Raw genomic sequence first — 18,646 nt, 5'->3', positions numbered from 1 at the left:
GACTTCAGACTATCCTCTGTTTTTGTTAAACAGGGAACATGGCTTGATTAAATTCAAGCAGAGTGCATGCGACCCATCGCCTAACAATAATAAGTTATTTGCTGAATGAAACAAAAAATTGTCATGCATAAATGACAGGATTCAGATTATTTTCTTTTATACAGTTGCCAATTTAAACCATCAAGTTGTGATTTTAGCAACATTGAGTCACCTGATTAAGATTAGACATTTTAAATCACATGACAACATCAAACGTGTAATAGTAGAGATATATAATAGATAAGAAAGATAAATCCGGCACTTTTCAATTCATGCAGCATTTGTTAAGAGTAGTGATATATAGACCACCTTAGGTGGCATTGTTGCCACCCACACACAATTGTGACATGTGTCCATGTGGTTCCCACATATAAAAAAAACTCACATTTTTTGTCTCTCACACAATCTTACATGGGAGTGGTACATTATGTGTGTGAAGAAAATGGTGTCAATGAAACATTATCCATTTGTTAAATACATATGCACGTCATATATGATGAGAGACAAAACGAAGAAAAAGAAAATGTTACAAATAATATGTTATTATTTATTTATTAAAAAAGACCAACATGGTTTTTATAAATTTGATAACATTACTCACCTCCAAAAAGAAAAAAAATCGTGTTTGACTTGTACACTCGTCTATTTAAGAGATAAAATCGATCTTGTGTATGACAAAAATCGGATGTTTACTATCAACTTTCATCAGTTTGTTTCATATCAAATATGGAGAGTCATAAACTATCGTATGAACATGAAGCCCAATAAGCTCTAATAGGATCATAGCCGAATAGGTGGCCCAGACCCAAGATTGTGCTCTCTCCTCATTCGACACATGTCAATATCAGAAGAGATCGTCATCATAACTGTTTGTCAAATCAACAAATTTAGATATCAGAGGCAGGATGTAGGGCAACTACAAAAGGGAGGACAGAAGCAGTTGCATCGAGAGGGCATACAAAAAGAAGAGAGGAAGACAATAAGTAAAGGTACTCATTCGACACTTAAACACCCGGATTTTGGTTACAACACAACGTCGACAAAGTCCATTCTCTATATCGACATTCTACTCAAGAACAAGACTTAATAAACTAAGTCCTTTAGACATTTACTAAAGTCAAAGACCTTAATTACGACTAATCGGGAAAAACATGAATTAAGTTTTTATTTTTTTACTAATGATTATAAAAATCCATCCAATTATCTTAAAATTTTAGTTTAGTCTTAACACAATCCCTCGAAAATCAATTTGTAAGGTGATGATTATCTGATAGTGGTGACCCAATCGATCGAGCATTAAAAAAATATGAAATCAACGTGTGAACTTTGGAACTTGGAAGTACAAGGAAAGCGGCGGCGTCTACGGTAGGAGAGGGCAATAGGTCCCCTACAGTAGGAGATCATATAAAAGGTTTTTTTTTTTTTTTTTTACAACTAAATTGACATGTGTTTGTAGGTGGTTGGCACAATAGATACTAGTGTTGCATTTTTTTTATAGAAATGATACATCATCCTCTCACTATTATAAGCAAAAATCTACATAAAAATTTACATTTTAAATTCATTTATTAAATGATGTACGAGGTTTATAATACAGACTACATACATTATTTAATGAATGTATCTAAAACATTGATTTTTGCTTATAATAATGACGAGATGGTGTATTTGTACAACCACTTTATGATAACTTTTTGACAACCTTCTCTCATACTCACATTATACTCTTATTCTCACTCTTCCTTTTTCTCTCTCCATTATTTTTTAGGCTTAATTAATGATTTGATCTTTTAAGTTTTTTGTTGGTTACGTTTTGGTCCCTTAACTTATACTCTGTGAACCAAATAAATATTAACTTTTGTCAAAAAAACCGTTAAAATCATCTTCATTAACACCCTTCATGAGATTCATCAGTAAACCCAGAAAAAATTAAAAAAAACTCAAGAAACCCAATAATCTAATTTAAACATCAATATTCAATTTTCCCCCAAATTCAAACCCCTAACCTCAAATTTTCCATATTTCTTCTAAACCATCTTCTTCCCCAAATAAATTCACAAAACAAACCAAACAACCCCCATAAAAAGAAACTCAAAATCATCATCTACATCTATGTCTCGTTTAACACTGCTAAAAGCAACAACTTGTAACAAACCCAGAATTCAATTACCAAACCCCAAAATTAAATTTACAAAAAAGAAAAGACTTCAAATCAATGTTTCCAGCAAGATCATGGCACAATTTTGAGTTTTGGTGAGAGGGATTTGGAACGATTTTGTGAGAGGAATTTGTTGGTGATGATTCAAAGCGAGAGAGAACAAAACCATGAGAATAACAAATAACTTGATTCTGTGAAAGGGATTGTTTTTTTTAATAATTATAAGGATTGGAATGTTAGAGCAGGGAAAGATGAAAATAAGAAATTGTTGGAACGGAGATATTAAGCTATAAGTTCATGGGTATTGAAATTAGTTTAAATATGAATAAATAATTTGGGAATTTTTGGGTCATTGAGAGAAGAAGGAGACGATGAAGACAATGAGTTTTCTGGGTTGTTGATGAAGATGATGAGTTTTCTTTGTTGATGATGAATGTGATGAATTTCTGGATTTGATGATGAATTTTAACTGTTTTTGATAAAAGTTAACGGTAAGGATTTATTTGGCTAACAGAGTATAAGTTAAAGGACCAAAACGTAACATTAATAATTTATGGGACAAAAACGTAACCAACAAATAACTTAAGAGATCAAATCATTAATTAAGCCTAAAAAATAATGGAGAGAGAAAAAGGAAGAGTGAGAATAAGAGTATAACGTGAGTATCAGAGAAGGTTGTCAAAAAGTTATCACAAAGTGGTTGTACAAATACACCATCTCGTCACTGTTATAAGCAAAAATCAATGTTTTAGATACATTCATTAAATGATGTATGTAGTCTGTATTATAAACCTCGTACATCATTTAATAAATGAATTTAAAATGTAAATTTTTATGTACATTTTTGCTTATAATAGTGAGAGGATGATGTATCATTTCTAAAAAAAAATGCAACACTAGTATCTATTGTGCCAACCACCGACAAACACATGTCAATTTAGTTGTAAAAAAAAAAAAAAAACCCTTTTATATATGATCTCCTACGGTAGGGGACCTATTGCCCTCTCCTACTGTAGACGCCGCCGAGGAAAGCTGTTAGCAATTTCCATATAGTAGTTTTATCATTTTTTTTAAAGTTAAAAGTACGAGAAAATCTTGTGTGGTCCTGGTCCACACAAGTGGTCTTTGGTCACACAAAGAGAAAAAAGAGAAGAGAGAGAAGAGAGAAGAGAGAGAAAATGGAGAAGAGAGAAGAGAAGAGAGAGAAGGAAAAAACTTGTGTGTGTGACCAAACCAAAATTCTTTGGTCCTGGTCCACACAAGTGTTTCTCTAAAAGTACAAGAAAAGGTATTAAACGGTTATTAGCAGTTGCCAACTTTAAAATATATGAAATATTGCTTTTAATTTTAAACTGGAACGTAGTACTTTAATTAGGATCTAAATAGGACAAAAAACAACAAGGAGATTGCTGTCTCTCAGAAGTCAACCAAGGGAGATCTCAGACATGTGCACACGTGAGTAAGTAACCATCAAGAGTGAGAAATTCCGAAAGGGTCAAAAACAGGTCTTAGTGGAAGTCCAAAACAAATATCACATATCTACTTGTTTACTCATACAACTAGATACTCAAACAAGGTTCAAATACTGAGCCAAATAATAAATTAATCTTCCCCACCTGAGATTCAAATTTTATCTAACACACTATACTATAGTATGAAATACTTATGAATTAAGAAGCTTCCAAGCTGCTTCTTTCTTCAACCAATCCCTTTAGAGTTATATTAATTTTGATACTGTCATTGCAAGCTCTCTCACTTCCATCTCTAAATTTGTCTTCTTCCCACTCAATACTGTATCTCACACATCCTTTCGAGATTTCAGATCTTAATTCACTTCTGAACCTTCTTCTCTCTTTCCCTACTCTTCTCCTTTCTCATCTCCAACAATATATAAATGTCGCTTACTTCTAAAGTTCTGCACCATACACTGTTTTGTCCATAGTTTATCAATCTTCTTATGAGTGTATTCTCTTGAAATATTCATATAGCAAAGCTACTTTGTTCTATACATGGCTTCAAATATTTGCAAACCTTCACGGCGTGATAATTCTCTAATAATAAAACCAACCAAATATACCTCAAAACCTACCCTTTTGCTCAAAGACTACCTCAGAGACGACCTAAGCTCATGTTCATCAAGCGGGTTCAAATCATTCCCACGACGACAATGCTGCACCACCGTTGGATTCCAACACAAGAAGAGCAAAAGTACTACACTCCCTCGACGACGCGTAACGGCTCTCCATAGAGCTTCTGAAGTAGTAATAACTGCCATCAAGTCACTGTCCAGCTCCCAAAAGAATGGTAAAACAAAGAAAGCTTCCACCGGTGTTCTTTCTAGGAGCTTCTCAAGGAAGCTGTTAAGCAGAAGGTTCTGGAGAAAAGCAGTGAAGGAAGAAGGAAGTGAAGGTGTGTTGGGGTGTAAGAGATCTTTCCGTGAACTACTTATGCAGGAACGAGATTATAAACCAACGTCGTTTAGCGAAGATGCCATATTCAGTGCCAAAAGCATCACCACCGTCTCTTCAGATTGTTGCAGTAACAGCTGGGGAGAAAGTGAGTTCACGTTTTCATCCAACGCTACTTCTTCAGACGGCTCAAATGAAAATGACCTAGTTGACGCCGTCAAAGACGGTGTGCCCCACCACCACAAGATAGAAGGAGTAACAACTGGGGTAAGTAATTTCCATATTAGTTCCCTCTATTCTATTTTCTTTCAATATTTTTGTTTTTGACTAAATTTTTTATTTTGACAAAATGTTATTTTTTATAGTTAAATTATATGCAAGTTTCACTACCAAAAAAAATATGCAAGTTTAATACCTCTGTCTTATAAAACCAATCTTATATTCTCCAACAAAAAATCTCAAAATTAGTGTCATTTTTTTATTGTAGTATTTTTTTTATATTTTTAATCGTACCCTCTCTAATTTATATTTGGATTATGCTATCATTAAATAATTATAGTCAACTTTGCATTTATAATAATGTTGAATACATCCCTTCAAAAAAATGTTGAATACATTAATATATAATTAATAAAGATAATTTAGTTATTAAAAAAATTAAGATAATTTAGTTATACAAATATATATATATATATATATATATATATATTTTACTTTCCTTTCAAAAAATATATTTAATTTAGAAAATCTATTGTTATCTAACTTATCTTTCTTTCATTTTTATTTTCTCCTTAATTTCTATGAAGTTACCAAGTAAGTTATTATAAACTAATAATGTGGAATGAGGTGAGTGTAGTTTATGATTTTTGTATAGAGAAGTTAAGGAAAATTTCAAAGTTTCTTTTTTTTAAAGAAAGAATTCAAAATTTCTAGAAAAAGTAAATAATTGAACAAGTAAAAATTGAGATCTATCTTTTTATCTTTTTTCACATTTTCTTTTTGGTGGTGGCCGGAGTTTGAACTCTGGACCTTGCATATTACTATGCATTGTTCCTACCAACTGAGCTAAACTCACGAGGACTTTTTTACATTTTCTTTTGTCAAGCAACCTAGAGGCTGTAATTTTTTTCCACACTTTCTTTTTAATCTTTAGTTTAAATTGATGTCATTGTTTAATTTATTTTTTTGATAGAATTTTATTGCTTTATTATACTACACAAAAAGGAAAAATACATACACCACAAAGAATCATTGAAAATACTGATATTTTTTAAGCAATTTTCAATATCTTTCGTTCTTTAATCACACTATACATAGTCTCAAATTCAAATTCACTGCTGGGAGGAAAATATATAGTAGCTGATTTTCTGCTCAATAATTGCATTTGCACGTGTGGGGTTTGTAGTTCATAGGGGCCAGGGTAAATGCAGTACATCTGAGCACCATGCAATTAATTAGGGCGAGTCATCCCATGGCAGAGTGTTGTGCACCAAAGCGCCATCCACGGCGCTGAAACTTACTGCACCTGCTGACACAGCATCACTGAATGATGTATGTGGTTCACGATATGGACCATATACATCATTAAATGAATAAACCTAAAAAGTGAATTTTGCTTATATTTTGAAACGGAGGGAGTAGTAAAAACTATAGGGCTGTTTTGAACCAATTGGGACGAGTTTACCCTTTCTAGAATTTGAATTTGAGACAAATCTACAGTCAATTTGGTTTGACCAAATGCTATTAATTACTCTTCTTTCTAGCACTTTTTTATAAATGATCATGTAATTTTTTTTGACCAAGTAATATCATTTTTTTTTTTTGACCAAGTATATCGCATCACTTTAAAACTACATTTTCTGTGCAAAACTTGTATCAACTACATTTTCTCATGAAACAGGATTGGTCCAACGAAAAGGAGCAATTCAGTCCTGTATCAATACTAGATTGCCCATTTGAAGATGAAGAAGAAATGAAGTCTAATTACATGATCAATTCTTTCTTTGAAGGTCCATTCTCATATCCCTCTCAACAATAAAATATCACAAATTTTTTAATACTTGTACCATATATAAATACAAGTGCTTTTTATCTAACAAATGATCACATTTATAATTACAGGAGCAGAACACAAGCATATGCAGAAGACACGGCATTTCGAGAACATATCTTCAATGGAACCACTGGTTTTAGAGAACAAGATCAAATGCTTAGAACTAGAAGACGAACCACAAAACCATTCTACAAAACAATGTTCAGAATCTGCACCAGTTATTGGAAACAGCAATGAGAAAGATGCACACGATCTTTTCAATTTTGTGAAAAGGTCAATTCCATTCGATGATTTGATGATTAACGCGGAGAACCTACTGTTCGATTACATCGAACAAAGCATTGAAGAAAATAATGTTAGTGTTAATTGTTCAAAGAAGCTTAACTTTTGCAAGGTAGTTGAGGATTGGATACAAGGGCAACCCCAAAAACTGTATTTGGGTTGGGAAGTGAAAGAAGGAAGGCATGTTTACATTAGTGACATGGAAAAATGTGGAGAGTGGAAAAACTCTGATCAAGAAACAGAACAACTTGTTCTTGACATTGAAAACGAGGTTTTAACTGGTTTGGTTAACGAAATCATCCTTGATCTCGTTATATAGGCTAGCTAGTCATGTTGCAAGTACATTTGTTTCCTAGCTATGTTTTGTAATATTTTATGAACTTTACTTTTTGTCTCGGGGGAAAAAGACAAATTTTGAAACAATTTAGGATATCTATGTTTAGATTTGGTTCTAATGGTTTTCTTCAACATATCTACAATGCTTTGGTTAGATAGAGTTCATTAGAATTGAGAGATACCAATTGAAATTCATCTTTTGCATGCAGCAAACCTACACTTGTAGGATAGTCGCATGATGTTAAGCTTATCCCAATATTTTGCCTCTATGATCGTAGAAACTCGTTCTATTAAAATTAAAACACAGCCCCACGAAATTCATTAAAGCGAGCAAATTCTTTTTTATTTACCTTAGTAATAATGTATGTGAATTATGGTCGGATGTATTGTCTATTTATTATGCATTAGTTGTTTTTTGTCGAACAACTCTAGTCATGTTACTCAATTTATAAGTTTGGTATTTCATAGGGGAAAAGTGAAGGAGTGTCATCACTTGATATGGATGACTTGTTTGTGGAATATTTGGAAGTGCGTAATCAAGACGTTTTGATAATCAAAGATAGTTGTAAAGGTCCTCTTGTTGGTTTGGTGAAGCTTTTGATTTTGTCTTGAATTATAAATGAGTAATGATATTTGTACAACTCTTATGAGACAACTTTGGGACAACCTTGTTATTCTCTCTTCTCATTGGTCAACAACAATAGAGAGAGAAAAAGGAAGAGAGAGAATAAGAATATAATGTGACTATGAGAGAGAAAGTTGTTCAAAAGTTGTACCAAAATGGTTGTACAAATATCATTTCTCATTATAAATAAAGTTAAGTGTTTCGCTTGCAATTTCTATTAATGGAATACTCAATCACCTAAAGCATCTCCAATGTGATCTTTCTTCAAAGTTTATTTTGTAGGTTCCATTGAGTCCCATCATCTTTGAGCAACTCACTCGTTTTTTACTTTAATGGTGCAACTTCTTAAGAACTTATACTGAGTTCCACGATTTTAATTTACATTTTAATTTTTGTTCCAATAGTAACATATTTAATAATAATTCTTAATCTAAAGTACCCACTTACTACTCTTGAATTTTTATTATTGTTTATGTTGGGTTGGTGACATCGTTATGTTTTGGCGTCTTTTGTTTCTTGACTTTTATATCTATTCAATCTTAACATTTCTCGTGTTTTCATTGCTCTTTTGATATAACTCTATTTTGGCTCCTTAAAAAAAATATGTATTTCATTGAAGCAAATTTTAAAAATAAAACAAATATTTTTTATTTTACCTAAAAGGGAGTATCATATTGGCTTTCATAGCTAGCAAGATAAACTTGTAAATTATTTGCTTCTTCTTATTGAAAGAAACTGGTTTGGCAATGCGAGTTTCATAGAATTTGATGTGGGGTCTTAATAAAACTACGTCAGCAATAAAATATAACATTTATTTTCTTTTCCTTAAAAAAAAAAAACATTTATTTTCTTTTATCAACCACAACACCAATACAGAAAAAAGGGAACTAACATTCCATATCATAATATTGTGATAAGTTGCTTAATAGTTGCATATCTATTTACCAGTAAAATGTGTATGAGTTACATATATAAATATAAGAATAAGAGTGAAGACCCAAATCACTCCCACATAATTTCTCGTGGGCCAGTTTAGTCCCTGACAAATAATAAGTTCAAATTAGTCATTGACATTTTTATATCAAAGACAAATTAGTTAATGACTAATTTAAGCTTATTTTTTGTTAAGGGTTGAATTGGCGTGCAAGAGAAATGTGAATGACTAAATTGCGTCACCACTCTAAATTAATTTTTACTCCACTCTAAATTAATTAAAATAGTCATTAATATCATTTAATTAATAAAAAAATTCTTTAAGAAAACAACTAAGAGGAGTATCAGATTAGGTTTTTTCTAGGTTGCTAACCCACTTGGGTTGGCTTAGTGGTATTGACTTGAGATCTGGGAGTGTGCTCCTCCTTGAAGTTTCAGGTTCGATTCTCTCTAGTGTCAATTTAAGTGGGCTAATTTAGCTTCTTAAAAAAAAAAAAAAATTTCCTAGGTTGCTCTTGAAGAATTATGAAAAATTATATATAACAACCCGTGAAAATTACCACTTACGAAATTGTTTATGTGGTTAATTCTCATTTGTTTTTGGGTAAATTACTTACGGTACTTCAAGGTAACCCATGCCTCACCATTTTGGGATTAGACACTTACAATTACATTGTAGTAAATGAATGTTCAAATTTAGATTAGAGTAAGTACGCACAAGTAATGCTCAACGCGTCTCAAACAGAATTGCTTCTCATGAATGAAATCCATAGAAGAAGAAAAAAAGTAAATTGAGGAAAAGATAAAAATAATCAAGAATATACATGGGATATACTATGAGGCCAGAATGATCAAAATATGTTGCCATCTTTTATTATAGGCTAGACAAGGGGGGGGGGGGAAGGCATCAATATCTTTGACAATACCCCTTCCACCAAGGGCCACTCTCATTGGAACCCTTTTCCACATATTGTTCCTCAATACATGTAAAAAAATATCGTTCAAAATAAAAATGGAGGCAAGCGAAGAATCTCTACCATATTATAAATTGGAGCAAGAATTGGATGTCCCTTTTTCAGAAAAAAGATTATCATGCATAGAATGCGTAGAAAGCAGGCACAAATATAGGATATCCATCGAAGCTGCCGGAGCATATGCTGCTTCTTCAGCTCTCATTATAAATAAGTTAAACTCTCTTCCTTAATTAGTATCAAGAAAAACATTGAACAAAACTAAATATCTCCTTTGTGATTCATTCAGTGCTAAGCAAACTAGGTGCAGGGCTTCTCTCTTTTGGCAGACACTAGCTAAGAACACAAACATACGTAAATTAATTAGTTACATTGATTAATTGATTTCTGTATGTGAATGTGATTTTAATTCTCGAGTAAACCGCCAAAGGAGAGTCGCCCTGTGACTGGTTCTTGCTTATTCTTAGCCCCGCAATATTAATTTTTGAGGTGATTAACTGATTATTTCATTCATTAAAGGTATGTATTCATCAATATTTCTCTCAAACAAGTTAGGTGCCTAAACAGTTTCATATTGTTTTATGTATTTGACTTGTTCAAACTTTTGAAAGAACGTATATGGTATTTTCATCTACTGCATGGGATGGTCAATCTAGCCTTAAGTATGCGTCCAAGTTGTCACAAATGGATTTGAATAAAATAACTTTTATGATTATCTTTTTGGTTTGAGACTCTCTCTAGTTTTTAGGTTTGATTTTCTCCAGTGTCAATTTCAATTGACTAGTCTGTTTTTCTCCGACTTTAAATGTGGTCTCATAAGTGGACGGTGAAATTTAACCCTTCAAATTAATCGGTTCTTAAACCGGATATTGAATTTTTAAAAAATTTTAAAATAAATAAATTATCTTTTGGATCGGAAGTGGCCAAGTTCTTTTTTATGAAAACTAATGCATGGTAAGTTGTTGAATAATGAAGAGAGGTGCAAGAGAAACATGGCTGCTCATGATTTATGTCCTGGTTGAGATAATGCTCATAAATATATCATGCACACTTTTAAGAGAAAGTGATGAAGTGGTAGAGTTTTGATCTAGTATCATTTGCAGGGTCGGCCCCAAAATTTATAATCATACTTTTTTAAAATAAATTTTATTAACAAAATTTATATTATATACAATTGAGAATGATTTACAATGGCCAAATTAAATGCTTCTCTTCTCTTAGCCATCCACATGAATATTTTGCCACTTGGCAATTGAGAATTATTTCACCATTTTGTATGACACTAATTATAAAAGGCAACATTCTTAGAAGACAAATAGAAATAAATTGCATGTAACTACTTTTTTAATTCTTTATTTGAAGAAAAAAAAAAGTAGTAATTCTACTTACACAGTTACACCAAATCGATTGAGATCAAAAAAATAATTATAATGGTGCATAATACTACCTCCGTTCCTTTTTAAGTGTCACTTTTTAACATTTTACACAAACCAAGACACTCAATAAATGTTACTTTTTCTTATACAATAATCTATACTTTTACTATAATAGCCTTAGTCATTTAATATCTTATTTCATATATTTCTCTCTCCACAATAAATAACTAAGGGTAATGTTGGTAAAACAACATTTATTGTTGCATTGAACTTTGAAAGTGACAGTTAAATAGGAACAAAAAATTTCTTCAAAAGTGACACTTAAAAAGGAACAGAGGGAGTATTAGTATATGTATCAAATTGATTTAAATCAGAAAAATAATAATACTAGCTGATTTAAAAGAAAAATTAAGAAGAATTGTGGAGTTGTATTTTTTTTTTCCAGGCACATTTGTATGTCAGTAGGGTTGTGTGACACATTTCTATTCATTGTCAAGTTAAAAAAAAAATCTGATAAATAATATGGTAAGAAAGTCAACTGCTACATTAAACAATTATAATGTGTATTCATTTTCATTGTTAATGTAATTACAACAATTTATATGCTTAACAAAATTGTGTTCTCAATTGAACTATAAATTGGTTCATCCTTCAATCATTTTCCATCACATCTTTCTTCAGAAAAAAGCTTTGAAAACTTTTTTTTTAACTTGGTTTTTTTTTTCGTTTTTAAAATGGTTGTTAATTCCAAAAACGTCTTATCTCTGATGTTACCGTAAATTTCCACAATTTGGTGTTGACGGTGAGGTTTTGAGAATGAGCCTTGTGCTGGAGTTCTAGAACTCACATAAATCTCAGTCACTCAAATTGGTTTTGCTGGTTTTGCAGGATTTTGAGGTTGATCAATATATTATGTCTTTATTTTTTGTGTTTTTATTTTATATTCTTTAATGTACTACAATCTTTTCAATTCAATGTATATATAGGGTAACAACATACATGCAACTTCTAAGAAGACCATGATTTACAGATTTTAGATTTTTGTACATCAGCAACCATCACAAATAATAGTTTTCAATTAACCTTCCCATCATTAATTAAGTACTATATAAGACAATTATCATTTTCTCTTTATATGTATCATGTATTTGTCCTTCATGTAATTGACTCACGCTTTTATTACTTGCAAAAACCAAATGAATTTCGTTAATCCTTTAAAAAAATGGAATTGATTGAAATGACATTAAAACAAAACAAATCCTCATTGTTTATGATGTATAATAATATTAGTATTTTTAGGGTCAATTTGATATAAAATTGAAACTACTTGCATCAATATCTTTGACAATACCCCTTCCACCAAGGGCCACTCTCATTGGAACCCTTTTCCACATATTGTTCCTCAATACATGTAAAAAAATATCGTTCAAAATAAAAATGGAGGCAAGCGAAGAATCTCTACCATATTATAAATTGGAGCAAGAATTGGATGTCCCTTTTTCAGAAAAAAGATTATCATGCATAGAATGCGTAGAAAGCAGGCACAAATATAGGATATCCATCGAAGCTGCCGGAGCATATGCTGCTTCTTCAGCTCTCATTATAAATAAGTTAAACTCTCTTCCTTAATTAGTATCAAGAAAAACATTGAACAAAACTAAATATCTCCTTTGTGATTCATTCAGTGCTAAGCAAACTAGGTGCAGGGCTTCTCTCTTTTGGCAGACACTAGCTAAGAACACAAACATACGTAAATTAATTAGTTACATTGATTAATTGATTTCTGTATGTGAATGTGATTTTAATTCTCGAGTAAACCGCCAAAGGAGAGTCGCCCTGTGACTGGTTCTTGCTTATTCTTAGCCCCGCAATATTAATTTTTGAGGTGATTAACTGATTATTTCATTCATTAAAGGTATGTATTCATCAATATTTCTCTCAAACAAGTTAGGTGCCTAAACAGTTTCATATTGTTTTATGTATTTGACTTGTTCAAACTTTTGAAAGAACGTATATGGTATTTTCATCTACTGCATGGGATGGTCAATCTAGCCTTAAGTATGCGTCCAAGTTGTCACAAATGGATTTGAATAAAATAACTTTTATGATTATCTTTTTGGTTTGAGACTCTCTCTAGTTTTTAGGTTTGATTTTCTCCAGTGTCAATTTCAATTGACTAGTCTGTTTTTCTCCGACTTTAAATGTGGTCTCATAAGTGGACGGTGAAATTTAACCCTTCAAATTAATCGGTTCTTAAACCGGATATTGAATTTTTAAAAAATTTTAAAATAAATAAATTATCTTTTGGATCGGAAGTGGCCAAGTTCTTTTTTATGAAAACTAATGCATGGTAAGTTGTTGAATAATGAAGAGAGGTGCAAGAGAAACATGGCTGCTCATGATTTATGTCCTGGTTGAGATAATGCTCATAAATATATCATGCACACTTTTAAGAGAAAGTGATGAAGTGGTAGAGTTTTGATCTAGTATCATTTGCAGGGTCGGCCCCAAAATTTATAATCATACTTTTTTAAAATAAATTTTATTAACAAAATTTATATTATATACAATTGAGAATGATTTACAATGGCCAAATTAAATGCTTCTCTTCTCTTAGCCATCCACATGAATATTTTGCCACTTGGCAATTGAGAATTATTTCACCATTTTGTATGACACTAATTATAAAAGGCAACATTCTTAGAAGACAAATAGAAATAAATTGCATGTAACTACTTTTTTAATTCTTTATTTGAAGAAAAAAAAAAGTAGTAATTCTACTTACACAGTTACACCAAATCGATTGAGATCAAAAAAATAATTATAATGGTGCATAATATTAGTATATGTATCAAATTGATTTAAATCAGAAAAATAATAATACTAGCTGATTTAAAAGAAAAATTAAGAAGAATTGTGGAGTTGTATTTTTTTTTTCCAGGCACATTTGTATGTCAGTAGGGTTGTGTGACACATTTCTATTCATTGTCAAGTTAAAAAAAAAATCTGATAAATAATATGGTAAGAAAGTCAACTGCTACATTAAACAATTATAATGTGTATTCATTTTCATTGTTAATGTAATTACAACAATTTATATGCTTAACAAAATTGTGTTCTCAATTGAACTATAAATTGGTTCATCCTTCAATCATTTTCCATCACATCTTTCTTCAGAAAAAAGCTTTGAAAACTTTTTTTTTTAACTTGGTTTTTTTTTTCGTTTTTAAAATGGTTGTTAATTCCAAAAACGTCTTATCTCTGATGTTACCGTAAATTTCCACAATTTGGTGTTGACGGTGAGGTTTTGAGAATGAGCCTTGTGCTGGAGTTCTAGAACTCACATAAATCTCAGTCACTCAAATTGGTTTTGCTGGTTTTGCAGGATTTTGAGGTTGATCAATATATTATGTCTTTATTTTTTGTGTTTTTATTTTATATTCTTTAATGTACTACAATCTTTTCAATTCAATGTATATATAGGGTAACAACATACATGCAACTTCTAAGAAGACCATGATTTACAGATTTTAGATTTTTGTACATCAGCAACCATCACAAATAATAGTTTTCAATTAACCTTCCCATCATTAATTAAGTACTATATAAGACAATTATCATTTTCTCTTTATATGTATCATGTATTTGTCCTTCATGTAATTGACTCACGCTTTTATTACTTGCAAAAACCAAATGAATTTCGTTAATCCTTTAAAAAAATGGAATTGATTGAAATGACATTAAAACAAAACAAATCCTCATTGTTTATGATGTATAATAATATTAGTATTTTTAGGGTCAATTTGATATAAAATTGAAACTACTTGCACAAAAATGATTAAAGCACATTAAATACGAATTTTCATTAAACATATGACACATAATATTTAAACTTGAAATTATATTTTACATTCGAGTTGATCCCATGACACCTAAAATCATGACTAAATGTAATTATTTTAAAATTGTTACATGATTCAATTTTTAAAAAAATGATGATCACAGAACACATCAGAATAAACTTTGAATTCGGCCTAACATTGTTCGATTTATAAGTATGCATATTAAAATACATTAATTTCTTTTTATGAACAAACCAAAATGGAATATATAACATTAGCAAAGGTGATTCATCTCGCACAAAGAGAAACACCCAAACAATTTACAATGTCAAGTCACCTGCGCCATAAACAAGAACACCGCAATGAAGAAAATTGAAGTAAAAATAAAATTACACCATAAAATACATTCATTTCTATAACAACCTTTTAAATTAATTTTAATTTGTATATTAAAATTACATGGAATTAGTTTTTTTGGAAACGAGAATTGACTAATACTACCTCCGTCCCTAATTATAAGACCCTTTTGAGAATTTTTTTTGTCCCTTTTTATAAGACCCTTTTGCTATTTCCAACTACATTAATTATTTCTTTACATACATGCCCCTATTTATTATACATCTTTTTCTTCAATCAGCAATAAATAACAGCTTATTAAGCCTAACATTACAAATCTTTAAATGTGCTTATTAAGACAGCTTTTTAAGACACACTGATTTCTATGATAACTAAATTTTAATTTGTAACTTAAAATATCCGAAATTTATGCACTGGTTTGTAATTATTTTGTGCACTAAATTGATCATTTTGTCTAATAAATATGTAAAGTGACAAAGTGAGAAGCACACCATTTTACATTTGACCATCTTAATAGAAGAGTTTTGTTTTGTTGGTCTTTAATTAGATTTTTTTTTATTATTTTACTATCACGATGTGTATTTTTTGCTATCTTTTTTAATTCATATATTTTTATATTATCATGGTTTTCAACCATGGGTGTCAACTCAAAATTGAAGTTGTTTCATAAAAACATAGTCCTTAATTCTTTTTTTATCAAAAAAATTTCAAGAGTAAAAAAACGCTCCTATACATATTTGAAAAATAGTTGAGAGAAGGTGTTGTATGTACGATGAATTTGTTTAATGTTGTTAAGAACACGAGAGAATATCATACTATCAGACACAACTTTAAAATATACATAGTGTACAATACTAAAATTACAAGGTTTTTTTTTTAAGGCGTAAATTTACAAGGGCTGTCAAGGATGACTACCACAAAACTATGTGCCATTTCACTCCACCGGACTGGCCAATATTTGTCAAGATGACTTTTATAAAGCTTTTTTTTTTTTACCACTTCACGGGCTGGTATCATTTCTTTTTAATTCGCATCATTTCACTTGACAAAGATGATTTCACTTGACAAACTTTTTTTTCTTTCACTTCACGGGTTTTTAATTCGTATCATTTCACGGGCTGTCAATTATAAGATTTTTTTTTTTCATTTCACTTGACAAAGATGATCTACCATGATATCTGTATCATTTCACTTCACGGGCTGGTATATTTGAAGATGAAGTTCGTTTTTAATCCGTTCTTAAGTTAGTTTTGCAATGAAACATAAATTTTTAATTTCTTTTAACACAGGTTGTGTTCCTGTTTAAATTTATTTAGGTTGTTAAAATTAGGTGTTTATTTTAATAGATTCCATTTCTAACTGTGAATAAGCATGTTTGGATAAAAAAAAAATTAATAGAAAAAACTCATGTTTAAATAGATCCCACTTCAATTTATATTAATTAAACTAGAGATTTTCTATTGCACTCAAATATAAAAAAAATAAAAAATTGGCAAATAAGATCAAAAGATGTCATTAAAATAGTTAAATAGTTTAAGTAATGTTAAAAAAATAGTCGAAAAGGTTGGCGAATTTGGTAAAGACCGCAAAATCATTTGTTCAACTTTCATTTCCATTGTGATTACCTCTTTATCTTTGAAACGCAAAATAATAAAATAATTTAAATGAATGGAAACAATTGAATAAAAAAACCACCTCAAAAAATATGTTTATACCCTTTATAAACAAAGATACGATATACTTACATTTTGACATGTATTTTAAATATTATCAACATCAATTAAAAAATATAAACAAAAATTCAGCAAAAAATTTCCCGTGCAGGGCACGGGCTGCAAACTAGTACTTATAAAGAACATTAAAAATAATAAATTTTACCAGTACAAGATTTGAACCCATAATCAAGAATGATTGAGGTCTTTTCACTAATCAATTAAGCTAGTAAGACTTTTTTTCTAACATTCTTTTTAACATCACTTTCATATTAGTTGAAACTCATATAAACAGGTACGGATCCACACTATAGCTAAGTGTGTGTGGCTCACATGATTATTACCCAATTATTTTGTTGTTGTTGCCCGTCTTCAAAATATTGATTATGTACTATATATGTTGCACATATATCACATTCCATTCTATGGTCTAGCTGCAGAGGTGGCTTTATATTCTTGCATATGTCTTGGGTTCAACTCCCAAACCTGCATAAAAGGGTGGAGGGTACACACCTAACCGCTTGATCTATTATAGTTCCGCATCATTTAAATATATAGTATTATAAATCAAAGATGATTTAGTCACACATGACTACATTGTCTTGATCTATTTTATGTAGGATCTATTTTTAATATGTGATACTCACATAAAATTCACTCAATAAAGAATGTGTTAGAGATAATGTTAGAAAGAGTGTCCATAACAATCCTTAGGGCAACAATCATTGTATACTAGTATAGTGACCCGTGCCAAGCACGGGAAATAAAAAACTTTTTAGATCAAATGAATAGATTTTATATTATGTTATCTTAAAGTTATAAGTATGGTTATAATTTAAATTTGATATGGAAAGAATATCATCTTAATTTTGTTAATTTTGTATATATTTTGAAATATCTAAACATTGCACATAACGATTAAAGTATTTGGATTTATACTTATACTAATTATTTGTAGTATAAGATGTACTCATTGTTAAATTTAACATATGTAATATTTTTGAAAAAATACGCTGACGTGTTGTATATTATTATTTGTTGACATAATGTATTTTATTAATCATAAAAACTAAAAAATTTGTATTTTTTTTAATATAATAGTCAGTGTCAGATGTATACACCTAGTCTGTGAATGCAAAAGTTAAATTTTTTACGGGTGTGGATAAATATAGTTTGGGCTACAGAAACGCCGATTGTTATTTGTTTTTATTTTTTACAAAACAAATGGTCTAATGTAAATATTGTATTTTAGGGTAACAACGATGTAAAAAAAAAATTCCGCGTATTGTTATACCTGAAAAGTGCATCAATTAAAAGTCAATGGCAGGAGGATCTGCTTATATAGAAATTGCATGTCTTGTAATGACCAGTACGCATTACAAAGAAATTAAAAAAAACGACTTCCAAACAATATGCAACTTTAGTTTTCTAAATTATAGCAACAACAATTCTAAAACATAACCAATGATCATACTTTTTGAAAAACTTCGCGATACACAACATTTGTGGTCTCCTTGCAAACATTATTATCTTCATCCAAGATGAGTAGCTTCA

The 18,646-nt window shown here is 30.5% G+C and overlaps 1 protein-coding gene across 1 annotated transcript; it reads left to right on the top strand.

The window, feature by feature from the left end:
- Positions 1-3,784: 3,784 nt before the first annotated feature.
- On the top strand, positions 3,785-7,489 carry LOC146901556 (GAR2-like protein). Its single transcript, XM_085735449.1, has 3 exons — positions 3,785-4,872; positions 6,506-6,614; positions 6,727-7,489. Exons 1-3 carry the CDS (start codon positions 4,207-4,209, stop codon positions 7,257-7,259), a joined length of 1,308 nt encoding a protein of 435 aa, XP_085591575.1. The 5' UTR covers positions 3,785-4,206; the 3' UTR covers positions 7,260-7,489.
- The last annotated feature ends 11,157 nt before the right edge of the window (positions 7,490-18,646 follow it).

Source organism: Medicago sativa, chromosome 8, assembly GCF_051527215.1.
Source record: "Medicago sativa cultivar Bolivia chromosome 8, Bolivia_mono, whole genome shotgun sequence".
Lineage (NCBI taxonomy): Eukaryota > Viridiplantae > Streptophyta > Magnoliopsida > Fabales > Fabaceae > Medicago > Medicago sativa.
Note: the sequence above shows the minus strand (reverse complement) of the source record. Positions and strands in the feature narration are given on the sequence as shown.